Source organism: Schistocerca gregaria, chromosome 4, assembly GCF_023897955.1.
Source record: "Schistocerca gregaria isolate iqSchGreg1 chromosome 4, iqSchGreg1.2, whole genome shotgun sequence".
NCBI classification, from domain to species: domain Eukaryota; kingdom Metazoa; phylum Arthropoda; class Insecta; order Orthoptera; family Acrididae; genus Schistocerca; species Schistocerca gregaria.
Genome location: NC_064923.1, coordinates 600,233,658 through 600,260,772, shown reverse-complemented (window position 1 = coordinate 600,260,772; position 27,115 = coordinate 600,233,658). Strand labels below are relative to the sequence as shown.

The 27,115-nt window shown below is 36.7% G+C and overlaps 1 protein-coding gene across 1 annotated transcript in view; it reads right to left on the bottom strand.

Annotated features, from left to right (window-relative positions):
• Window positions 1-1,854: 1,854 nt before the first annotated feature.
• LOC126365834 (aldehyde dehydrogenase 1A1-like) overlaps window positions 1,855-27,115 on the bottom strand; it is a 109,366-nt gene continuing 84,105 nt past the window's right edge. Inside the window, exons 7-12 of the mRNA XM_050008465.1 lie at window positions 22,654-22,756; window positions 21,689-21,873; window positions 4,277-4,441; window positions 3,756-3,913; window positions 2,068-2,142; window positions 1,855-1,987 (exon numbers count right to left, since the gene is read on the bottom strand). Coding sequence (XP_049864422.1) covers window positions 1,918-1,987; window positions 2,068-2,142; window positions 3,756-3,913; window positions 4,277-4,441; window positions 21,689-21,873; window positions 22,654-22,756 — 756 coding nt within the window. The 3' untranslated portion in view covers window positions 1,855-1,917. The remainder of the gene's footprint in view (window positions 1,988-2,067; window positions 2,143-3,755; window positions 3,914-4,276; window positions 4,442-21,688; window positions 21,874-22,653; window positions 22,757-27,115) is intronic.

Sequence of the window (27,115 nt, the reverse complement as noted above, 5' to 3'; positions counted from 1 at the left end):
CTTTAAGAAAGATAATAGGAGAGTATTGTCAATAATACTGACTTGTTTCAGTGCTGATATCATTTTCCAAAATCTTTGAGAATGTGATGCGTTCTAGAATACCATCTCACTTGAGCAACAAATTTCAGTTCAGATTACATAAGAGTTTCACTACTGATAATGGAATTTAAATGTTCACTCATCAAATTTTACAAGTATTAAATAAGATGATAGTACCAGTTAGTATTTTCCATGACTTATCTAAGGCATTCGACTGGGTGAATCATAATATCCTCCTAGATGAACTGAACTTTTACGGGATTGATGGTATAGCCTGGATAATGTCTTATTTACCTAAAATAATGCAGAAAGTTGTACTTAGTAATTCAACCACTATAGACAGAGGATATTGTTCTGTCTGGGGAGAAATCCCCTACACTCACTCTTAGGTCCACTATTGTCCCTCATATATGTAAACTGGCAAAAAAAATCACATATGGGGATCAGCAAGACTCAGTCTTAGGTCCTCTGTTGTTCCTCATATATGTAAATGATCTTCTGTCTAATAGACAATGAACAGAATTAGTTCTTTTTTCATATGATATTAGTATTATAAACAATCCAAGCATACATACAACAGTAGAAGAAATGGTAAACTACGTTCTTAAAAGTATCATTGACTTGTTTTCTGTGAATAGTCTCATCCTCAATTTTAAAAATGCATGACATATTCAGTTCTATGCACCTAGGAGTACTATATCAACGATAAGTGTTAAACATAGTGAGAAAGTAATAAATAGGGTAGAAACTTCAAAATTCTTAGATTTCCATAATGATAAAAGCTTAAACTAGAAAAAGCATCTGTGGAACACCTAGAACAACTTAGGTCAGCCACATTTGTGTTCAGAATCATTGCAAATAATGGGGAGAGACAGGTCAGTGATTTTATACATTTTCATTCAATAATTGTTTATGGAATAATGTTCTGGAGTAACTCATATTTAAGAAATAAAATGGTTATTGCTCGAAAATATACTGTAAGGATAATATGTGGTGCTCACCCACCATCATCTTGCAGACATCTATTTAAGGAGTTGGGTTTTCTAATTACTGCTTCACAGAATAGTTATTCCTTCATTAGTTTGTTGTAAATAATCCACTCCAGTTCATAAGAAACAATTACGCACATATCTAAAATGCCAGAAGGAAAAATAACATTCATTACTCTACATTTAGATTGTCTTTAACGTAAAAAGGGGTACACAATACCACAACTAAAATTTTCAGTAGCTTACTCAGTGCTATATGACATTTGACAGACAGCAAACTAAAATTTGAAAACAAACTGAAAAAGTTGCTACTTTACAATCCATCCCACTACATGAAAGGATTTCTATTATTGTAAAGTGTAAAAGGTGGTGGATATTACTCAGTTGCATCTGTATATTTAATAATAATAATAATGATAATAATAATAATAATAATAATAATAATAATAATAATAATAAATTACTTAATAAATTATCAGTACGTAGCTGTTTTTGTAAATTAATTTGTGACATGAAAGTAAAATAACTCATTCCAAATAATTATAATTTACTGTGCAAATGATCCATGGAACATGAAATTAACTAAGTGATAACATATCTTGCATTATTTACTACAATTTCAATGGGCGAACATATACCACAGTCTTTTTCATTGTTAATTTTTACTAGGTCATCTTTGTTCTTCACCAGACTTGTCAGTGTCTCCTGTGCATATATACAGTTGCCATCATTTGTATAAACTGAACTACAAACGTTGGATGCTAGTTATAGTTTTACGGTCAAAAGGTGCATAAAGGGGTTAAATAAGAAGAAGATGACGTACTTTGATAAAATAGTTTTTACTTCCACATTGCTCATTATAAAATTCTTATTTGATTGCTGTAACATCTTATGATTTTTTTGGAAGTTTCACAAACACTGTCTTTACCTCTAGATATTCATGCAGTGTTTCTTCTCCCCTGAAAAACATTAGTGACATTAATAAAAAGTAGTTATACTAAGTACTTCATTTTAGTTGTTAACCCTTATATTTACTTACAGTTCCTTGCCAATTCCTGACTGCTTGTAGCCACCAAACGGTGCTTGTGGTGAAAAGGCATTGTAGCAATTGATCCTTAAAAAATAAACCATCACTTATTGAAGCTAAATTAACTACATTGTCAAGTAATGAAAATATGTAGTGTAGTATAACACATATTACTTTGCTGATAAAGTTCTTATTGTTTTTATACACTACTCTGAGTGAGCAGTAATGATATCTCAAGGAAGTAATATCTCTAACATTAATCAGTGACTTTAGAATAGTTTGTGGAGTTCAGTTTTAAGCAAAGATGGAAACATGTTAGTAAATCATCTCTTTAAGACTACCACAGCCGGCTCTTTTAAACTTTTTTTTTTTTTTTTAAAAAAAAGCTATCCTTCAGATTCCCAGGAGAGCTTCTGTAAGGTATGGAAGGTAATAGACAAGGTACTGGCAGAAGTGAAGCTGCGAGGACAGGGTGTGAGTCATGCTTGGATGGTGCAGATGGTAGAGCACTCGTCCGTGAAAGGCAAAGGTCCCGAGTTTGAGTATTGGTCCAGTGCACAGTTTTCTATCTGCCAGGAAGTTTCATATCAGTGCACACCCCACTGCGGAGTGAAAATCTCAATATGATCCTTCTGCAGACATCTTAAATGTGAAATTCAAAACTTCAGCTTTCCTTTTTCTGTCTCTATTGCCACACCAAACTGGTCAATGAGTGACTGCATAGAAGCCTTTGACCTGCTTGGAGATTTTATGTAGGACCAGAATTTTCTCAGGTTTTCATCTATATTTTTTGCTAACATGTGACAAAGATATATATTATAACATTGCATTCCATTTTTATTTAGAAAGTTTTAGTGAATGTTTTACATGGTTTTAGCCATTCTATCCTCATGCCAATCTCATTCAATGAACATCTTGTATATATGACTTTCATGCAAACAAACTCGCACTACAATAGACTCCCATTTTTATTGTGATGCACTGATTCTATATAAATTGGCCTTCAGCTCAGTTTTGAATTGTATAAAATACCAATTGAATTAAAGACATGTTGCCACTATGTAGCTCAATTGCAACCATAATAATTATGTCACAAGCCATCATTTCAAAGGCAAATGCCTCAGCTGAAGGTGAGCAGTGAGTGGGAGACAACATGAAGGAGAGACTACCAAACATTGTGCTGCCCAAGCTGCAATATCATTTCCATTTAAAATAATTTTGCTGCATTAACACTGATGTGAGCCACAGTGGAATTTGGACCAATCTGTGTGTTTGGATTATATGTTTTTATTTGAGCTACCAGTGAAAATAATAAAGAAAATACAGCAGAAGTGCATAATTTTGTCATAGGATTAGTCAGTTATCTGTTTCATTATTTAATGAACAAAACAGCCTAGATCACGTTTTATTAACTGATTATAGTAGTTTTGGCTAAATTCGGCTGTCCCCAGATTTAACACTAAAATAGAGGACTGTTACTATCACCACTGTCAGCTGGTGTGATTCATAACCACCCAAAAAATTTAAAAAATAGAGATCGTTAGGAAGATCTCATTACAGTATCATAATGACTTTTTTTAGCACAGTGGGACAACTAAGAGTCACACAAAACTAACTCACCAAATCAACATCATTATTGTTGACAACAATAGCATTGATTTATATCTTTAGCAGCTAATGCTGGCAAGAGTAAGACTTACCAGACATTGCCAGCTTCCAGAGCATTAGCATACATCAGAGCATTATTAATATTTTTAGTCACAATTCCAGATGCTAGCCCATAAGTAGTATTGTTAGCTCTTTCAATGGCTTCTTCCAGAGTTTTGAATTTTATAATACTTTGTACTGGTCCGAATATCTGAAATGTTTTTTTGTGTTGTATTTAAACCATATTTTAAAATTTTAAAAGAGTATTGCAATTTTTTTACATTTGAGTAAGTTTTTCACAAACAGATATGAACATATGTATAACATTATCTAGAAAATAAGAGAAATATATGAAAATCAGACCTAAGACATTTATTATTTGTTGTTAAACTTTCTGTAGTGTTGTAACCATTCATGTGTTACCACCATTTATCAAAACCTATAGATTATTTACACAGAAACAGGAAAATTTGGTAATCATAGAGACTTCTACATGAAAAACTTAACCTTTCTGAGTAGTCCACAGATAGGCAAGTTTCAGCTACTAAAAAGGGTAATGTTATAATGTTCTTACCTCCTCTTTTGCAATTTTCATGTTATCAGTAACATTTGAGAAAACTGTTGGCTTGATAAAGTAGCCAGTTCTACCTATACGTTCTCCACCACATTCAAGACGGGCTCCTTGTTCCTTTCCTGCCTTAATGTAGTCCAGAACCTTATTCATCATCTTTTCATTAATCTGAAAATAATTTTCTTTTTTAGATACATAATATAGCACCTACTCTGCTAAAAAGTTCATTACACCTGCATTTTGTTTTTAGGTTCCATGTTACTATTAATGATAATTCTTCTGGAGTTTTTCAAAATACACCACATTTTATTGAAACATACCTACAAGTATTACACTTGACAATGATACAAGTTACGTATAAAGAAGCTACAAAGATATTCAGTCAGATCTTGACACAATTTCAATGTTGTGCAAATACAAGCAACTCACCTCAAATATTCAGAACTGTGAAATTGTGCCCTTCACAATTTTTTTTAAAAAAAACTAGTGCCTATAGTATTAATTAGTTTAAGTGTCTCAGCTCATACAAATACTGGAGTGTAACAATCTGTGTGGATATGGAATGTAACGATCACAACGGCTCAGATGTAGGTAAAGCAGGTGGTAGCCTTCAGCTCCGTGCTAGAATACTTGGGTAAATGCAGTCAAAGTCAACAACAGAGATTGCATACAAAACACTTGTGCGACCTATTCTAGAACACTGCTCAAGTGTGTGCGACTTGTACCATTTAGGAGTAACAGGACAGGGTAGTACTGAACTAAGGGGAGGGGCAGAGTGGACAGCCCCCCCCCCCCTCCCTCTCCTTCTCATTGGGCCTTGTCCTGCAGGGGCGGGGACCTTCAATTCTTGAGTGCCTCGAGATTAAGAGCCACGTCTCCCCTCCCCCCCCCCCCCCCCCCCCCCACAACCACACTGTATTAATCAAATCCCAAACAAGGCCAGATGCAGTTTTGAGTTCATGGCCCCATACATATGCAAAATTTGAACATAGGTACCTACTATCAGAGCATGGCAATTGCCAGTGGACATGTTCAGAGTTTTTGTAAAATGCTGCATGAAACTTAAAACTGTAGAATGATAACCACTTGTCTGCTAACTGCAATTATTCTACATGAGATGTTTCTTGCCACCTTTGCCTGATCTTCAGAGGTGTACTACAAGTGCAGTTTAAAAATATGTGTAAGTGCTGTGAAGAGCTTACCAGTGATTTATTAATTTCTTAACCTTCTCAAAGGTTATCTATAATTATTATAGAGTTTATTTTATCAATATGGTAAATAAATTAGAAGAACTAGAGTGGAGTCATCTAGATTTAAGCAATGGTTTTATGAGCTGTGGACATCAAGATCAAAACTACAGTCATCTAGACCTCATATGCCAGAACCAACCACAGAAAAGTGTTTTGAAACATTTTTGTCTGCTGAACACACCTGATATCGCATAAATGGTTATCTAGTTATAGTTGTATCGTGAATACTGGAAGGATGTGTTAAGCGAAGTGAGGATGTACAAGTATTAAAGCAAAAACATTTCTTGACACAGTGGTCCATTACTTTAAAATTGCCTTTCCCCTTAAAAGACTAGTAACTCATAATTCAAATAAATCAGTTTATAGGGCATGTAAATAAAACAGAAAGAAACTTCCACATGGGAAAAATATATTAAAAACAAAGATTCCAAGACTTACCAAGCGGGAAAGCGCCGGCAGACAGGCACATGAACAAAACACACAAACACACACACAGAATTACGAGCTTTCGCAACTGGCAGTTGCTTCGTCAGGAAAGAGGGAAGGAGAGGGAAAAATGAAAGGATGTGGGTTTTAAGGGAGAGGGTAAGGAGTCATTCCAATCCCGGGAGTGAAAAGACTTCCCTTAGGGGAAAAAAAGAACAGGTGTACACTCGCACACACACACACATATCCATCCGCACATACACATATGTAAGTCTTGGAATCTTTGTTTTTAATATAGTTTATAGGGCATAGATTACAAAGGGAATAATCAGCTCCTGTTCTTCAAAAAGGAAACAGTATGTGAAAAGCAAAGGAACAGATGATCCCAGTTTTCATTCTTTAATAAAAAATACAAAAAGATACTTAGGAACCCCTCCCCCCACGAACCATGGACCTTCCCATTGGTGGGGAGGCTTGCGTGCCTCAGCAATACAGGTAGCCGTACCGTAGATTCAACCACAACGGAGGGGTATCTGTTGAGAGGCCAGACAAACTTGTGGTTCCTGAAGAGGGGCAGCAGCCTTTTCAGTAGTCGCAGGGGCAACAGTCTGGAGGATTGACTGATCTGGCCTTGTAACAATAACCAAAACGGCCTTGCTCTGCTGGTACTGCGAATGGCTGAAAGCAAGGGGAAACTACGGCCGTAATTTTTCCCGAGGGCATGCAGCTTTACTGTATGATTAAATGATGATGGCGTCCTCTTGGGTAAAATGTACTGGACGTAGAATAGACCCCCATTCAGATCTCCGGGCGGGGACTACTCAAGAGTATGTCGTTATCAGGAGAAAGAAAACTGGCATTCTACGAATCGGAGCGTGGAATGTCAGATCCCTTAATCGGGCAGGTAGGTTAGAAAATTTAAAAAGGGAAATGGATAGGTTAAAGTTAGATATAGTGGGAATTAGTGAAGTTCGGTGGCAGGAGGAACAAGACTTCTGGTCAAGTGACTACAGGGTTATAAACACAAAATCAAATAGGGGTAATGCAGGAGTACGTTTAATAATGAATAGGAAAATAGGAATGCAGGTAAGCTACTACAAACAGCATAGTGAACGCATTATTGTGGCCAAGATAGATACGAAGCCCACACCTACTACAGTAGTACAAGTTTATATGCCAACTAGCTCTGCAGATGATGAAGAAATTGATGAAATGTATGATCAAATCAAAGAAATTATTCAGTTAGTGAAGGGAGGCGAACATTTAATAGTCATGGGTGACTGGAATTCAGTAGTAGGAAAAGGGAGAGAAGGAAACATAGTAAGTGAATATGGACTGGGGCAAAGAAATGAAAGAGGAAGCCGCCTGGTAGAATTTTGCACAGAGCACAACTTAATCATAGGTAACACTTGGTTCAAGAATCATAAAAGAAGGCTGTATACATGGAAAAAGCCTGGAGATACTGACAGGTTTCAGATAGCTTATATAATGGTAAGACAGAGATTTAGGAACCAGGTTTTAAATTGTAGGACATTTCCAGGGGCAGATGTGGACTCTGACCACAATCTATTGGTTATGACCTGTAGATTAAAACTGAAGAAACTGCAAAAAGGTGGAAATTTAAGGAGATGGGACCTGGATAAACTGAAAGAACCAGAGGTGGTACAGAGCTTCAGGGAGAGCATAAGGGAGTAATTGACAGGAATGGGTGAAAGAAATACAGTAGAAGAAGAATGGATAGCTTTGAGGGATGAAGTAGTGAAGGCAGTAGAGGATCAAGTAGGTAAAAAGACGAGGGCTAGTAGAAATCCTTGGGTAACAGAAGAAATATTGAATTTAATTGATGAAAGGAGAAAATATAAAATTGCAGTAAATGAAGCAGGCAAGAAGGAATACAGACGTCTCAAAAATGAGATCGTCAGGAAGTGCAAAATGGCTAAGCAGGGATGGCTAGAGGACAAATGTAAGGATGTAGAGGCTTATCTCACTAGGGGTAAGATAGATACTGCCTACAGGAAAATTAAAGAGACCTTTGGAGGAAAGAGAACCACATGTATGAATATCAAGAGCTCAGATGGAAACCCAGTTCTAAGCAAAGAAGGGAAAGCAGAAAGGTGGAAGGAGTATATAGAGGGTATATACAAGGGCGATGCACTTGAGGACAATATTATGGAAATGGAAGAGGATGTAGATGAAGATGAAATGGGAGATACGATACTGAGTGAAGAGTTTGACAGAGCACTGAAAGACCTGAGTCGAAACAAGGCCCCCGTGGTAGACAACATTCCATTGGAACTACTGATGGCCTTGGGAGAGCCAGTCCTGACAAAACTCTACCATCTAGTGAGCAAGATGTATGAGACAGGTGAAATATCCTCAGACTTCAAAGAATATAATAATTCCAATCCCAAAGAAATCAGGTGTAGACAGATGTGAAAATTACCGACCTATCAGTTTAATAGGACACAGCTGCAAAATATTAACGCGAATTCTTTACAGACGAATAGAAAAACTGGTAGAATCCGACCTTGGGGAAGATTAGTTTGGATTCCGTAGAAATGTTGGAACATGTGAGGCAATACTGACCCTACGACTTATCTTAGAAGCTAGATTAAGGAAGGGCAAACCTACGTTTCTAGCATTTGTAGACTTAGAGAAAGCTTTTGACAATGTTGACTGGAATACTCTCTTGCAAATTCTGAAGGCGGCAGGGGTAAAATACAGGGAGCGAATGGCTATTTACAATTTGTACAGAAACCAGATGGCAGTTATAAGAGTCAAGGGACATGAAAGGGAAGCAGTGGTTGGGAAGGGAATGAGACAGGGTTGTAGCCTCTCCCCAATGTTATTCAATCTGTATATTGAGCAAGCAGTGAAAGAAACAAAAGAAAAATTTGGAGTAGGTATTAAAATCCATGGAGAAGAAATAAAAACTTTGAAGTTCGCCGATGACATTGTAATTCTGTCAGAGACAGCAAAGGACTTGGAAGAGCAGTTGAACGGAATGTATTGTGTCTTGAAAGGAGGATATAATACGAACATCAACAAAAGGAAAACGAGGATAATGGAATGTAGTCGAATTAAGTCGGGTGATGTTGAGGGTATTAGATTAGGAAATGAGACACTTAAAGTAGTAAAGGAGTTTTGCTATTTGGGGAGCAAAATAACTGATGATGGTCGAAGTAGAGAGGATATAAAAGGTAGACTGGCAATGGCAAGGAAAGTGTTTCTGAAGAAGAGAAATTTGTTAACATCGAGTATAGATTTACGTGTGAGGAAGAAATTTCTGAAAGTATTTGTATGGAGTGTAGCCATGTATGGAAGTGAAAAGTGGACGATAAATAGTTTGGACAAGAAGAGAATAGAAGCTTTTGAAATGTGGTGCTACAGAAGAATGCTGAAGATTAGATGGGTATATCACATAACTAATGAGGAAGTATTGAACAGGATTGGGGAGAAGAGAAGTTTGTGGCACAAGTTGACCAGAAGAAGGGATCGGTTGGTAGGACATGTTCAGAGGCATCAAGGGATCACCAATTTAGTATTGGAGGGCAGCGTGGAGGGTAAAAATCGTAGAGGGAGACCAAGAGATGACTACACTACGCAGATTCAGAAGGATGTAGGTTGCAGTGGGTACTGGGAGATGAAGAGGCTTGCACAGGATAGAATAGCATGGAGAGCTGCATCAAACCAGTCTCAGGACTGAAGACCACAACAACAACAACAACAAGTGAATACTGTTCTCATGCTATACAAAACAATGTATTAATGGAATTTTGGAGTGGTAAACAATACAGTACAGGTCGCCAGTCTATCAAAGAATTTTCTAGGAAATGAGTTTCATTCCTGTTACATTTGACAAAAGATGAAACTAGAAATTATGATATAGAGTTAGAAGGTAAACTGCCTTGGTATTAGCAAAAAATTAAATCATTTCTTTACCTAGGGATAATGTGAATAGATTAATTGAATTTCTAGAAAGGGTAGAGAGGGTGACTACCAATGAGGAGCTAGTGCAAAATAATAATAGACTCTATAACAATAGAAAATCCAGGATGGAATAACAACAATTTTATGAAAAGAATATATTGATAATCACCATAGTGGAGATGCTGAGTCACATATAGGCACAATGTAAAGACTGTCAAAAAGTAAGCTTTTGGCCAAAAAGGCCTTCATTGGAATTAGACAAAACACAAACACACACACAGACACACACACACACACACACACACACACACACACACACACACACACATGCAAATGCAACTCACGCACACACACATGACCACAGTCATATGTGTGTATGTTATCTCATTTCGATGAAGGCCTTTTTGGTGAGAAGCATATCTGTTTGGCAGCCTTTCTGTTGTGGCTGTCTGCAACTCAGCATCTCTGCTATATGGGAGGAGCGAATAAGATGAACATCAACAAAAGCAAAATGAGGATACTGGAATGTAGTCGAATTAAGTTGGGTGATGTTGAGGGTATTAGATTAGGAAATGAGACACTTAAAGTAGTAAAGGAGTTTTGCTATTTGGGGAGCAAAATAACTGATGATGGTCGAAGTAGAGAGGATATAAAAGGTAGACTGGCAATGGCAAGGAAAGCGTTTCTGAAGAAGAGAAATTTGTTAACATCAAGTACAGATTTACGTGTGAGGAAGAAATTTCTGAAAATATTTGTATGGAGTGTAGCCATGAATGGAAGTGAAAAGTGGACGATAAATAGTTTGGACAAGAAGAGAATAGAGGCTTTTGAAATGTGGTGCTACAGAAGAATGCTGAAGATTAGATGGGTATATCACATAACTAATGAGGATGTATTGAATAGGATTGGGGAGAAGAGAAGTTTATGGCACAAGTTGACCAGAAGAAGGGATCGGTTGGTAGGACATGTTCTGAGGCATCAAGGGATCACCAATTTAGTATTGGAGGGCAGCGTGGAGGGTAAAAATCGTAGAGAGGGAGACCAAGAGATGACTACTCTATGCAGATTCAGAAGGATGTAGGTTGCAGTGGGTACTGGGAGATGAAGAGGCTTGCACAGGATGGAGTAGCATGGAGAGCTGCATCAAACCAGTCTCAGGACTGAAGACCACAACAACAACAACTTAGGAACATTATAAGTAGGTTAAAATGAAACAGCAAATAATCATTATATAAAAAAATTATAAGAAAATAAGAAAGGCAACACTGAATGTCTTTAGAAGAACCCTTGGAACAAGAAGTATTAAAGAAGGTCCAGATAATTTAATACACAATGCAACTAAAATATCAGATGCAAAGGAGATAAGTAAAACATTTAACAAACATTTCCTAAGTATTGTGTCTAATCTTGTATCACCGAGTATTTCACCTGCACTGTCTTTTCTCACTGAGTTTATAAAATCAGGCACATTATTGTTTCTAACACCAGTAACTCAAGATCAAATGCTGAATATTATCAACATAAGTAGCAGCTCATTTTCATGTAGACTGGTGCCAAGTCTGATAATTTGTTAAAAAATTTTACTCTAGATATTATAATTCCACTTTGTGATTTATTTAACAGTTCCATAATGACAGGCTGTTTACCAGATGTCTTCAAAACTGCTAAAGTTATTCCTCTGTTTAGAAAGGGATACGTAAATGATGTCAACAATAATCAACCAAACTCTATTCTTTCTGCAATATCAAAGGTCCTAGAAAAAGTAATATATTCCCATAATATTTCATTCTTTGAAAAATATTGCCAACTCATAGAATATCAGTTTGGTTTTCATAGTAATAGGTCAATTAATGAAACTTTATTTTCTTTTGCAGATCAAGTCCTAAGTGCTTTCAATGACAAACATTCTGTCTCTTGTCTTTTTATAGATGTGACTAATGCCTTTAACATAGTCAATCACTCTCCACTTATTGGGAAACTAGAATGTCATGTCAACACAGGCACTTGCAATATGTGGTTTCAGTCATGACTCAATAACAGAAGGCAGGTGGTTGAATTTTCAAACAAAGAGAGCATTAGAATTCTATCCAACAAAACTATGATCAGGTGTGGTTTCCCTCAAGGTTCAGTCCTAGGGCCTTTACTTTTCCTGCCTTCGAATCTGCCTAATGCCTTACCTGTATTGTTTGCAGATGACACAAATCTCCATTTTCATAATCTGTCTCTCCAGGTTGTTAAGGGACTAATAACAGATTCTATGAACAGCCTAATTTTTTGGGTACAAAAAACAAGCTACTATTAAATAAAAGCAAAACTGCTCACATGCTTTACAGTGCCTCCTAAAATCACCCAACCTACATGCAACTCATACTACTTGACAATGAAACAATAGAGCAAATCAATGAGATCAAAATTCTTGGTGTGTGGCTGCACAATAACTTACAGTGGAATATTCACAGAGGAAAGCTAATAAACAAACTGAGTAGTCTGTGCTATGGTTTTCAGATTCTTAGTCAGTCCTGTGATATCTCCACCCTAAAACCAGTTTATTTTACATTAGTACACTCTGTTCTCTCATATGATATCCAGTTGTGGGGGTCAGTGTTCGGAAAATTTTTCTAATGAAAAAATAATAATAAAAAAATAAATAAAAAAACATGAAGATAACGAAACTGGTGTCTCCAGATACCTCCTCTAAGCTGATTTTCAGAGAACTGAAAATACTGCCTGTTCCCTGCATTTATGTACTACAAACTGTATGTATTACAAACTTTGCATTTGTTTTGGACTAATAAGTCTATACATGATCATAATACTTGTACTAGTGCAGGCATTCACCTAAATAGTCAAAGATGGCCAAAAGTTTGCTTGGTGACAGAAATATGGGCAGTGTGCTTTACAATAAGATACTGCCATCAATTAAAAATAATATAAATGCATTTAGGAATAAGGTAAAAAATCTTACTTAAGCATTCTTTTTATTCTGTTGATGAATATCTACAATTGTATTTGACGTAAAAAATTCTGGTACTCTTAGTCTACAGAGTGGCTGTACTGTAGTATGTATAAGTTTATTGTATATAACTGATGTGAATTCTGCTGTTATGTTTCTGTGTATTATTTTTTAATTTTGCTATTGTTTATGTGCAGCTGACTAAGTTTCTTAACTGTGATATGGTCTGATGAGCTGTGCTGTGCTCAGTAATTAGTGTATTATCACACATAAACTAATCTGTTCAGCAATGTTGTATATTTTATGGCTTAAAAATTGTATCACATATCATAAAGTGAAGTTTTGTTCTAAAAATTTCAAGTTTGTCCAGTACCCTTGTATTTCTTGTACATGCAGGATTCGATGGACTAAATAAATAATAATCAGCACATTCTCGATAGTGGCTTTGATGTGAAAAATAAACAATAGATCTAAACAAGAGGGAAATCATGTGATAATTTCATTTGTAGTAGGGACTATATACCTATTAAAGAACAGAAATGAGGGCAATCAGTTTGAACTTTTTTGTAAGCCACAATATTGATCACAAATATTCATTTACTGGTTTTGATCGTATCAATTATCTTGAGATTAATCTAAATACAGAAATGTGCATATGTTATAAAAATGTTCATAATGGTAAACTACAAATTTAATAAGCAGTGTCATAATATACATAGACTGGAAGCTTAGCAAACATACCTCTCTTCCTGATGTTAACAGAGAAAATAATTAAATTATGTAGCCTTAAGTGGCATTGTCACATAGAGTAAAATCACAATAAAATACACACATCAAAAACAGTTTTGCAATCATCTCAGCTCTGAGAACTCCGGAACCTGTACAGAAAATTGAAATAGAGATCAACACATACATCATTTCTGCCCTTTTTATTGGTCATGAAAACCACAAGTTGCATGTTGTACCACCATACAGCAAGACCTTCAGAGGTGGTGGTACTGATTGCTGCACACACCGGTACCTCTTATACCCAGTAGCATGTCATCTTGCATTGATGCATGCCCATATTCATTGTGGCATACTATGCACAAGTTCATCAAGGAACTGTTGGTCCAGATTGTCCCACTCCTCAATAGTGATTTGGTGTAGATTCCTCAGAGTGGTTGGTGGGTCACATCATCCATAAACAGCCCTTTTCAGTCTATCCCAGGCATGTTCAATAGGGTTCATATCTGAAGAACATGCTGGGCACTCTAGCTGAGCGATGTTGTTAAGCTGAAGGAAGTCATTCACAAGATGTGCACGATATGGGTGCGAACTGTCATCCATGAAGACGAATTCCTTGCCAATATGCTGCTGATATGGTTGCACTATCAGTTGGAGGATGACCTTCAGGTTATTGTGCCTTCCATGACCACGAGCAGTGTAAGTCAGCCCCACATAATTCCACCCTGCTGCACTGACTGGACAGTGTGTCTAAGGTGTTCAGCCTGACTCGGTTGCCTCAAAACACAACTCCAACAACTGTCATGTTGAAGGCATATGTGACACTCATCGGGGAAGAGAATGTGATGCCAATTCTGAGCGATCCATTCAGCTTACTGTTGGGCCCATCTGTACCGTGCTGCATGGTGTGATGGTTGCGAAGATGGATCTCGCCATGGACATTGGGTGTGAAGTTGTGCATCATGCAGTCTGAGTCATAATACGACGTGTTGTGGCTGCTCAAAAAGAATTATTCAACACAGTGGCATTGCTGTCAGTGTTCCTCCAAGCCATAATCCATAGGTAGCGGTTATCCACTGCAGTAGTAACCCTTGGGTGGCCTGAGCAAGGCATGCCATCGGCAGTTCCTGTCTGTCTGTATCTCCTCTATGTCCAGACAACATCGCTTTGGTTCACTCCAAGATGCCTGGACACTTCCCTTGTTGAGAGCCCTTCCTGACATAAAGTCAGGTTGAACTACAGACAACACAAGCCATGTACCTCCTTCCTGGTGGAATGACTGGAACTGATTGACTGTTGGATGCCCTCCATCTAATAGGTGCTGCTCGTGTATGGTTGTTTACATCTATGGGAGGGTTTAGTGACATCTCTGAAAAGTCAAAGGCACTGTGTCTATGATACAATATCCACAGTCAACGTCTGTCTTCAGGAGTTTCGGGATCCAGAGTGATGCAAAACTTTTTCTTAATGCGTGTAATAACCACACATGTCCTGTAATGTCAGGTTGTTGCTTGCAAACTGTGCTTACAACACTGTTGCAAACAGCTGAGGGTGGTGTGGCTACTAGATGTTGTTGGCCAAGTACAGTTTGCAGTGGTGTAATACAAAGTTAGTAGACTTCATCTGCATATAACTAAATTCAATATATAAAATGCAGTTAAAAGGGAGCTAGAATTATAATATGAGTCACAGTGGAAATATTACTTCAAATTCTGAAGGGTAGCTGCAAGTATGTGTATATGCCATATGCAGAACAATAAAGTTAACTAACAGCAGCTTGTCAAATGATGAAATAAGTCACAGACACAGTGGGCTTATCAAAAACAGATCTGAGAAACAACTCGCAACAGGGGGCCAAGAGATAATGAAAATGAAGAGAATGTGGAATAAAATTAATTAAAGCTCAAAGGCTAAACAAAAATATGGTAATGTCCTATTATTAAGATTACAAAAGCTAGTGCCTAGAGGTAGTCTGTGACATGTACAATACACAAATAAGCAAATTGAAAAAAATCAGCATATCAAACCATGATAAAAAGGCTGTGGGCACAATAGCCAAAGCAAGAAAAATGTGAGCAACAGGGGGAGGACCAGAGATCTGTCAGGAAATAATGCATATGAAAGCTTTTCATATAGTGGAAAACAGGCTTTGTGTTCAATACAGGCAGTCTATGTATATTACAACACTGCTTATTACAGTTGTTAACTTACCATTATGTACACTTTTTTAACATGTGCACATTTCTGTATTTACATTAATCACAAAATAATTGAAACCAGTAACTGAACAAATGAATATTTGCGATCAGTGTTGTGGCTTACAAAATTTCGTAGCATTGGATTGATGTTACCTTCACGGCGATATGTCAGCCCTCATCAGTTATGTTATAACTTGTAACTTGTTAGGGGACAAAATGTTGGATGACAGAAGCTGTTGCAGGACTTCTCTTTGACTTGCAGTGGAAACTGTCAGTCAGAGTACCTGTCAAGAGTACATGCTCATGCATGAATATGTAGATTTTAGTGTTAACTTCATTCCATTTCATTCTTCATATAGCTCAGTTACAAATACTATGTAATTAATTTAATTGTTTATTTGGTTAAGTGAGTTTAAAAAGTGAATGTATAGTCATGTGTCTAAGGAAAGTCCAAAAAATAAGTACCTACAATTCTAATTAACTTATTATTACCTCAAAATATTCTAGTACATGCAATCGGGATCAGAAATGCATGGACACCTAAAGTTCTATAATCCTTTGCAAAACATAGACTCTTTCTTTACAATGTTTTGCAGCAAATAACTATTTGTTGTAATATCAAAATGTGTTACAAACTGCAGAATCATAATGTTTAACAAACAAATAATGGTTTATCAAACAGTAAAATAAAAATACTCTGACAAAATCAATTTTATTGTGTCACAGTATAAACACCACACACAACATTCATTTGTACTATCTACCGCAAGCATGTAGACTACATGAAGAGAAAAAAATTACTTTTTTTGAATGTGTAGGTCATGATGTGTCACTGAAAAAGTCTTGTGAATTTTTTTTTTAGTGAAATGGATTCACCCATCTGGCTCTCAGAAAACAAACTCAGGAAAGTAAAAACTGAAGAGGTTAAATCATTAGCTGGATCTTTATCCAAATCATAGAATGAAGGCTTTCATTGCCGGATGACATAACTGCTGGTAAACCTTTCAAGATGAGAGGCTGTGACCCAAGAAACTCTTCTGTTCCTGACGTTTCATCCAGGACTGCGCTGGACATTCTAAGAGGCACTCCTCTGCTGAGTCTTGCCGACTGACTGGTTGGACATCCGGTAGTGACATATACAGGGTGTTACAAAAAGGTCCGGCGAAACTTTCAGGAAACATTCCTCACACACAAATAAAGAAAATATGTTATGTGGATATGTGTCCACAAACGCTTAATTTCCATGTTGGAGCTCATTTTAGTTTCATCAGAATGTACTGTACTTCCTTGATTCTGATGATCAAATTGTAAATTTTGACAATCAACATGTGTGGGCTGACGAGAATTAGCACGCAATTGTGCAATCATGTCATCAACACAGATTTTCTGTGGACGTTTGGGCAGGCATTGTTGGTGATGTCTTGATTGGACCCCATGTACTTCCACCTACGCTCAATGGAGCACGCTGTCGTGATTTCATACAGGATACTCTAACTGTGCTGCTAGAACATGTGCCTTTACAAGTGTGACACAACATGTGGTTCATGCACGATGGAGCTCCTGCACATTTCAGTCGAAGTGTATGTACGATTCTCAACAACAGATTCGGTGACCAATGGACTGGTAGAGGCGGATCAATTCCATGGCCTCCACGCTCTCCTGACCTCAACCCTCTTGACTTTCATTTAAGGGGGCATTTGAAAGCTCTTGTCTACACAACCCTGGTACCAAATGTAGAGACTCTTCGTGCTCGTATTGTGTATGGCTATGATACAATACGCCATTCTCCAGGGCTGCATCAGCGCATCAGGGATTCCATGCGACGGAGGGTGGATGCATGTATCTTCGCTAACGGAGAACATCTTGAACATTTCCTGTAACAAAGTGTTTGAAGTCACGCTGGTACATTCTGTTGCTGTGTGTTTCCATTCCATGATTAATGTAATTTGAAGAGAAGTAATAAAATGAGTTCTGACATGGAAAATAAGCTTTTCCGGACACATGTTGACATAACGTATTTTCTTTCTTTGTGTGTGAGGCATGTTTCCTGAAAGTTTGGCCGTACCTTTTTGTAACACCCTGTATACTGTAGGAAAGTGGGTGTGGTCAAAGTAACATATGATGAGTAGAGATGATCCTTGTCAAAGATAAAACTTAACTATTGCTTGTTGTCTTGTCAAAAATAAAATTTTCTAGTGATTCTGCAGAGCGACTACCCATATGTCACTAAGTTTCATTGCCTCCTCTTTCCTATTAAAATGATCCTGATGCTTAAGAATTTCAGTGGCTTCTCTACATAGTCATGGATAAAAATTTGATGTTGTAGAGAAAATTTCTGTTTCATGAAACTTCACTTTGTGGTTTCCTGTCTAAAGAGCATGCTCTGCTACAACTGATTTTTCTAGTTTTCCTAATAAGCAAAGACTTTTGTGCTCTTTTAGCAGTGTATTTGAGCTCCTCTTGGTAGTTCCAATACAAACTTTGCACATATACACGAAATTTTGTATACACCACATGTCGACAGAGGAGGGCCTTTATCCTTCACAGATTGGAGTGCTTGATTTATTTTCTGTATTCGTCTAAAGACTGGTCTGATGTCATGTGTCTGTAAAATCTTACCAATCTGATCTGCTACTTTTTTTAATAAAAAGGAGAGAAACTGTATTTTTCCAGCATTGCGGTTTGTCCTTGTCCTTTGGCCTTCTGTTCCTTGGTAAAAATTCTCTTTACCTGAGTAGCCATTTTTCTTGAAGGCCTACTTCAGATGTTTTATTTCAGCATCCAGGTGTGCCAATGTGCATATCTGTTCAGCTCTATCAACAAACTTTTAATGACACCTCTCTTTTGTTGTGGATGGTGATTGGAATTTTTATACAAATATCTGTCTGTATGTGTTATTTTCTGAAAAACTTTATGTTCCAAACTTACATCAGACCATCTCATACCTAAAACATCCAAGAAAGATATTCTGTTAGCATTTGCCATTTCCATGGTGAACTGGATTTTTGGATTACTTTTATTTAGATGATCAAAGAATTCCTTGGACCATGACTTCACATCCCGAAAGGTTTACCAGCAGCTATCTTTATCCAAATACCTATTTGCTCATTGAGAAAATAAAAATGGTGAACAAAATGGTAATCAATCTGTTGAAACTGGCTGCAGTAAATTGACGTTGAGACTCCATAAGCAGGTGGAATGATTACTGCATGATTTTAACAAAGACATTGACATAAACGAAACTGAAAAAAGATGAAAAATATAGGACTGATAAAGAAATCACTCCATAAACATATTTATGATGTGTTTAACTTCAACTCCTTTTCATCCAATGAACTGCATACTGGCAAATACCTCTTCCAGAGCATATTGCAACTGTGATTACTGAAAAGGATAGTGAAATATATCAAACAAATGAGGAACCTTTTGAATCTGCAGAAACACCTGATAAACACACTAAAGGAACACATCAATGCTTTACTTAATTGTGGTTTGACTCACATATGAACAAGACTAAATATTTAAGGAAATGGATGCTACACTCACCATGAACAAAGAAACTGTACTGTTTTTACTGTTGATTATTTGTCTTTAAGGATGATACCAACAAAAATAAATATATATCTGGCTTCTGTCACAAGTGGAAATTGAATCCAATGATATCAAATAAATAAAGCATGAATCACTGCATGCACACCAATCAAATTTAGAAAAATGGAATTCCTCTCTATGGGCTTGAAACTTAATAAAACCATTGACAAGAACAATCAGAAATATTGTTGATGATGAGGCCAAGGAATGAGGAAAATTTTTACATCACCATTAGATATTACACTATTGTTAGCCCAGCAAAACCTCACTTTCCATAGTCATTTTGAAGACACTCCATAAGAAAACAAAAAAATTTCTTAGAATTGGCACAGTTGATGGTGAAATATGATCTAGTATTGAAAGAGCATTATTTAAAACTTGAAGAGTTCACTGGTAGCTCCAAGAGGGTACCTTCATATTTGTCCAAACGGATATAAAATGAATATATTTTTATTTTGTGTGAACATATTATAGAAAAAGTTACTGCAGACTCAAAAAAGGCTCACTATTATGTAATAATTTTGATAGTATTCCTGGTGACAACAAAACTGACCAAATGAGTCAAATAATTAGATCTGTCCCAATAGAAGACAACGTGGTGAAAGTTTGAGAATCTTTCATGGGGTTTTTCTATGTTAGCAAAAACTGCATAGGATATGTCAAAGACTTTCAACAGCAAGTGCAAAAAGCTCAACTGGATACTGCGATGTGCAGTGTTCAAGATTATGACATGCCCATATCAATCTCAGGTGTACATGAAGAAATACAACAAAATATTCTACATCAACTTGTGGCACACAATACTGCAGGTACTAAATTTACTCCAACAATATCTACAGTCTCTAAAAAAAGACTCGGATAAAAGATTTGCCAAATTAAAATCCCTGAATGAGTTTTTAGTGAAGGAATGAACTGTAATTACAGAGAAGGCTGATACTTTTAACATCAAAAAATACATTTATTCAGACATTAACAGTGATTGACTAGGAAGGAGGAGGGTAAATAAAACAATATTGGGTGACCTATTTCATGATGCTGGATTGTCAACTCAAGAAGCAGTTCATGTATCAGTCTTTAAATGTATAGACCAATTTATACAGAAATCAAAATTTTCCAAAGTGTAAAACAAATTTTCTGCTTGAAGCAACCAGTGATTCTACAGTGAATTCAGAATGTCTAGCCAATCTGTCAATTTTAGCAGTTCAAAGAAAAGTTTCAAAGGAAATAGATTTCTGTGACATTTTTGAGAATTTTTGTGAAATAAAGACACAAAAACATGTACTATAATAAGATGAATAAAAACTACTATCTTTTACTAAAGCTACAAAGCTAACTGAGATTGTAAATGTACAAGCTTTGTTTCCAATCATATAAAATAAAAGGTAATGTTCCTTTATGTTCTTTTTTATTTCTTTGTACTCTACCTGATGGTTGCTGCACTAAATGCAGATTCGTATTCTAAATTTCTCACCTAAAATTTAAATTACATGTGTTACAATTACTGGAGCACTTATTTTTTTGTCTATCAACAATTACATCTATATTATTTATTTGTTGCTAAATGTACCCATTACAAATACATCAATTTCTTAGTAGATTGGGGGCCTGATTTAGCTCTGCCACCTCAGACCTTGGACAGGCTAAATCCACCACTGTAACAGGGATACTGAGCATTAATGGTCACAAGTCTGTTTGTCTATGGGAGAGTGTCACAGAGATGAAGAAAAAAGTGAACTGGCAAATGCTAAGATATGCAATCCATCCCACGAGAACCAGCTTAGAAAGTTTCAAGAACCAATTTCATGTGATGAATTTAAAAATATGTGTCAATCCCCTATGAATCATTCTCATAGAGCTTGCAAAGACAAGCTTCAATTAATTACAGCATACACAAATGCATGAAGTAATCATTTTTGCCACACTCCATATGTGAACAGATTGAGAAGAAGCCCTAATAATTGGAACAATGGGCAATACCTTCTACCATGCACTTGATAATGCTTTGCAAAGTGTGAGTGTGGATGCATGTGATTACCCTTAACATTTTCCTTCTAAAGACTGATTAATTTCAAACTGTATTATTTTATTATTTGTGTCAAATGGAGAATTTACTGATGAAATTGTTAAGTTGCATGGAAGGTAAGTATTAGTCTGCCATTCATTGTCCTTGCAATTTCGTCTCATTATGTATTGGAAATTACTGTTCCTCAGTTGCAGAAATATGCATTAATTGTGGAAAAAATTCATGAAATCCACAGGGATCTCTGAAATTTAATGCTATATTTGATGTATACAGTTTTCTGTGCAATAGAATGATTTATTCAATAGATTGATTTATTACCTGAGGACCTTGAATAATGCCATCTGCCAGAGGATCACCAACTTTCCTTGCTTCAGCTTTTGCTTTTGCTTTCTTAACAAATTCATCATATATATCCTCATGCACAAAAGTTCTTGTTCCTCCACAGCAGACTTGTCCCTGGTTGATGAATAGTGCATCATGTGCTATCTGTACTGCTTCATCAACTGAAACACATGATGATTGTGTTATTATTACTGCTGCTATGACAGTTTTTGTTTTTTTTTACATCACATATCAAAGTTTTGTCAATACAGAACAACATGAGAGATGCATTGGTATGTCAGCAGTCACATTAGAGAAGAGATAATTGGAATAACAACTGAGTTAGGCAAATAATTAGCTTTACCAAAATTAGGAGGCAATTTCTTCCATAATCAAACTTACTGGTTGTCAAAATATTAAATTGTGTTGGAATAGGCACACTTAAAAGTTGCAAATGATATAGTAACAGTCTGTATCACTTCATATCATCTCACTGTTCATTGATCTTAAGCATATACTCTACACTTCATATACAAATGTTGCATACATCCCAGAGTTACTTTTACCTGTTATGGTTTCATATTTTACAGTAATGGACAGCTGCACAACATTTTACAGGCAAAATCATTTCTGTACTGTTGGGTGAGGTAGTAGGAATATATACTTTTCAAACACAAAACTTTGTTTGCTTGAAAGATATAGTGTGTATGTATGTAAACTAGTGTTCCAATTTATCTATATGTTTTGCTTCTCTACACTTTCTGGCTGTGATAAGAGAGAAATCTAACAAGTTATTTGAAAAATCATATTTCCTCTGCCACACTCTGTACATGAAAGCATAATCTTCCTCCTCCTTTTTTCTTAAGCCACATTAAATTTCAGTCAAGCAATGCTCAAAACATGTCTCAAAACACCTTGTATCATATTTACCTTAATATTTCTATTTGAAACAGTTTACTTACTGTCAGCATCAGGAAGTATTATCAGAGGACTCTTTCCACCCAGTTCCAATGATACTTTCTTCAAGTTTGACTGTGCAGCTGCTGCCATAACTGCTTTCCCAACCTAGGCGCAATTTTGACACCTTTCAGTCCTCAATTATTACTACACTATGTTTAAGTGTAAAAGCAAAATCAGTTTTATGTTCCAGTATGAAGAGCAGTCAAACACTCGTCACACACACACACACACACACACACACACACACACACACACACACACACACACACACACACCTATCTCTTTCACTGATCTCACAATTCTCTTGGATGCTAAATCTGTCAGAAATAAGTAGTAGTTGTAATGTAATCTGTAGTTGGCATTTACATACAAACACATAATAGTTCTAACACTTTTGTTCAAAATATTAATTCATATCATCGTAAGCACTTGATTAAAACTATTATTGATACATAGCACATGAATGTAATTATTTATTACAAAGTTATTGCAAGTACTTTTTTTACACTATAATAGCAGTGTGTCAGTAGAAATTGGATACTGGTTCCTTAAATGAACACCGTTTTTTTATTTCTTTTATCTGTACTGAAACTTTATTGCTCAATCTAGTACCATGAATGTTTTTGTGTTTTTGTGCTAAAGCCTTGTATACTGTTTCTATATGGGTGTCATTGCACATTCTTGTATTACAAGAGTGAAGACCTGAGTCAATTTTGAAATTGTCAGATTACCTTTTTATATTGATAACAGTTATTTATATATAGTGACATAGTAAGAGTAGAATATTTAGATACTGAAATAAATGTCTGGAAGGTATTGGCTTTGAACTTTTGATAATTATTCCAATACTTCTTTTTGTAGACAGAAGATAATTTTCAGGTTGGTCTTGTTATGACCCGAGAAGGTGAGGCCTAGCTTGTTCCTGGTGGGAAGAGAATCAAAGAATGCTTGGGACAATACACTTGCTTCACTCCTAATATCAAGAAGACAGTGCTCTATTACACCTGAAATATTTAACTCTACAACAGGGTGGCTTATTTTACTTTTATAGGGGCTTATTTAGATTCATCTAGCAAATCTTTCTCAGTCTGCTTAGAGGTAAAATAGTCCCCTTCAGTTGAAATTACATTTGCACATATGTATATTTGCAGATTTACCAGTATTCACATTTTTTACTGCCTATCCTACACTGTCCACCAATTTCAAATCAAACCATTTGACAACTTCTTTTAGTTTTATTTGCTGCACATCATCTAAACTTTTTGAGCAGTGGCATGATTCACATCATTGCTATAGAAATAATCTACTTCTTTTGACAAGCTAGCACAGCTCTTAGGTTCCTCAGCCTTATTGTACTTTGTACTCACCATATAGCAGAGATGCTGAGTTGCAGACAGCCACAACAGAAAGGCTGCCAAACAGATATGCTTCTCACCAAAAAGGCCTTCATCGAAATGAGATAACATACACACATATGACTGTGGTCATGTGTGTGTGCGTGAGTTGCATTTGCATGTGTGTGTGTGTGTGTGTGTGTGTGTGTGTGTGTGTGTGTGTGTGTGTGTCTGTGTGTGTGTTTGTGTTTTGTCTAATTCCAATGAAGGCCTTTTTGGCCAAAAGCTTACTTTTTGACAGTCTTTACATTGTGCCTATATGTGACTCAGCATCTCCACTATGGTGATTATCAATATATTCTTTTCATAAAATTGTTGTTATTCCATCCTGGATTTTCTATTGTTATAGAGTCTATTATTATTTTGCACTAGCTCCTCATTGGTAGTCACCCTCTCTACCCTTTCTAGAAATTCAATTAATCTATTCACATTATCCCTAGGTAAAGAAATGATTTAATTTTTTGCTAATACCAAGGCAGTTTACCTTCTAACTCTATATCATAATTTCTAGTTTCATCTTTTGTCAAATGTAACAGGAATGAAACTCATTTCCTAGAAAATTCTTTGATTGACTGGCGACCTGTACTGTATTGTTTACCACTCCAAAATTCCATTAATACATTGTTTTGTATAGCATGAGACCAGTATTCACTTGTTGTTGTTGTTGTTGTGGTCTTCAGTCCTGAGACTGGTTTGATGCAGCTCTCCATGCTACTCTATCCTGTGCAAGCCTCTTCATCTCCCAGTACCCACTGCAACCTACATCCTTCTGAATCTGCGTAGTGCAGTCATCTCTTGGTCTCCCTCTACGATTTTTACCCTCCACGCTGCCCTCCAATACTAAATTGGTGATCCCTTGATGCCTCTGAACATGTCCTACCAACCGATCCCTTCTTCTGGTCAACTTGTGCCACAAACTTCTCTTCTCCCCAATCCTGTTCAATACTTCCTCATTAGTTATGTGATATACCCATCTAATCTTCAGCATTCTTCTGTAGCACCACATTTCAAAAGCTTCTATTCTCTTCTTGTCCAAACTATTTATCGTCCACTTTTCACTTCCATACATGGCTACACTCCATACAAATACTTTCAGAAATTTCTTCCTCACACGTAAATCTATACTCGATGTTAACAAATTTCTCTTCTTCAGAAACACTTTCCTTGCCATTGCCAGTCTACCTTTTATATCCTCTCTACTTCGACCATCATCAGTTATTTTGCTCCCCAAATAGCAAAACTCCTTTACTACTTTAAGTGTCTCATTTCCTAATCTAATACCCTCAACATCACCCGACTTAATTCGACTACATTCCATTATCCTCGTTTTCCTTTTGTTGATGTTCGTATTATATCCTCCTTTCAAGACACAATACATTCCGTTCAACTGCTCTTCCAAGTCCTTTGCTGTCTCTGACAGAATTACAATGTCATCGGCGAACCTCAAAGTTTTCATTTCTTCTCCACGGATTTTAATACCTACTCCGAACTTTTCTTTTGTTTCTTTCACTGCTTGCTCAATATACAGATTGAATAACATCGGGGAGAGGCTACAACCCTGTCTCATTCCCTTCCCAACCACTGCTTCCCTTTCATGTCCCTTGACTCTTATAACCGCCATCTGGTTTCTGTACAAGTTGTAAATAGCCATTCGCTCCCTGTATTTTACCCCTGCTGCCTTCAGAATTTGCAAGAGAGTATTCCAGTCAACATTGTCAAAAGCTTTCTCTAAGTCTACAAATGCTAGAAACGTAGGTTTGCCCTTCCTTAATCTAGCTTCTAAGATAAGTCGTAGGGTCAGTATTGCCTCACATGTTCCAATATTTCTATGGAATCCAAACTGATCTTCCCCGAGGTCGGATTCTACCAGTTTTTCTATTCGTCTGTAAAGAATTCGCGTTAATATTTTGCAGCTGTGACCTATTAAACTGATAGTTCGGTAATTTTCACATCTGTCTACACCTGCTTTCTTTGGGATTGGAATTATTATATTCTTCTTGAAGTCTGAGGGTATTTCACCTGTCTCATACATCTTGCTCACCAGATAGTAGAGTTTTGTCAGGACTGGCTCTCCCAAGGCTGTCACTAGTTGCAATAGAATGTTGTCTACTCCGGGGGCCTTCTTTTGACTCAGGTCTTTCAGTGCTCTGTCAAACTCTTCACTCAGTATCGTATCTCCCATTTCATCTTCATCTACATCCTCTTCCATTTCCATAATATTGTCCTGAAGTACATTGCCCTTGTATAGACCCTCTATATGCTCCGTCCACCTTTCTGCTTTCCCTTCTTTGCTTAGAACTGGGTTTCCATCTGACCTCTTGATGTTCATACAAGTGGTTCTCTTATCTCCAAAGGTCTCTTTAATTTTCCTGTAGGCAGTATCTATCTTACCCCTAGTGAGATAAGCCTCTACATCCTTACATTTGTCCTCTAGCCATCCCTGCTTAGCCATTTTGCACTTTCTGTCGATCTCATTTTTGAGACGTCTGTATTCCTTCTTGCCTGCTTCATTTACTGCATTTTTATATTTTCTCCTTTCATCAATTAAATTCAATATTTCTTGTGTTACCCAAGGATTTCTACTAGCCCTCGTCTTTTTACCTACTTGATCCTCTACTGCCTTCACTACTTCATCCCTCAAAGATACCCACTCTTCTTCTACTGTGTTTCTTTCCCCCATTCCTGTCAATTACTCCCTTATGCTCTCCCTGAAACTCTGTACAACCTCTGGTTCTTTCAGTTTATCCAGGTCCCATCCCCTTAAATTTCCACCTTTTTGCAGTTTCTTCAGTTTTAATCTACAGGTCATAACCAATAGATTGTGGTCAGAGTCCACATCTGCCCCTGGAAATGTCTTACAATTTAAAACCTGGTTCCTAAATCTCTGTCTTACCATTATATAATCTATCTGAAACCTGTCAGTATCTCCCGGCTTCTTCCATGTATACAGCCTTCTTTCATGATTCTTGAACCAAGTGTTACCTATGATTAAGTTGTGCTCTGTGCAAAATTCTACCAGGCGGCTTCCTCTTTCATTTCTTTGCCCCAGTCCATATTAACCTACTATGTT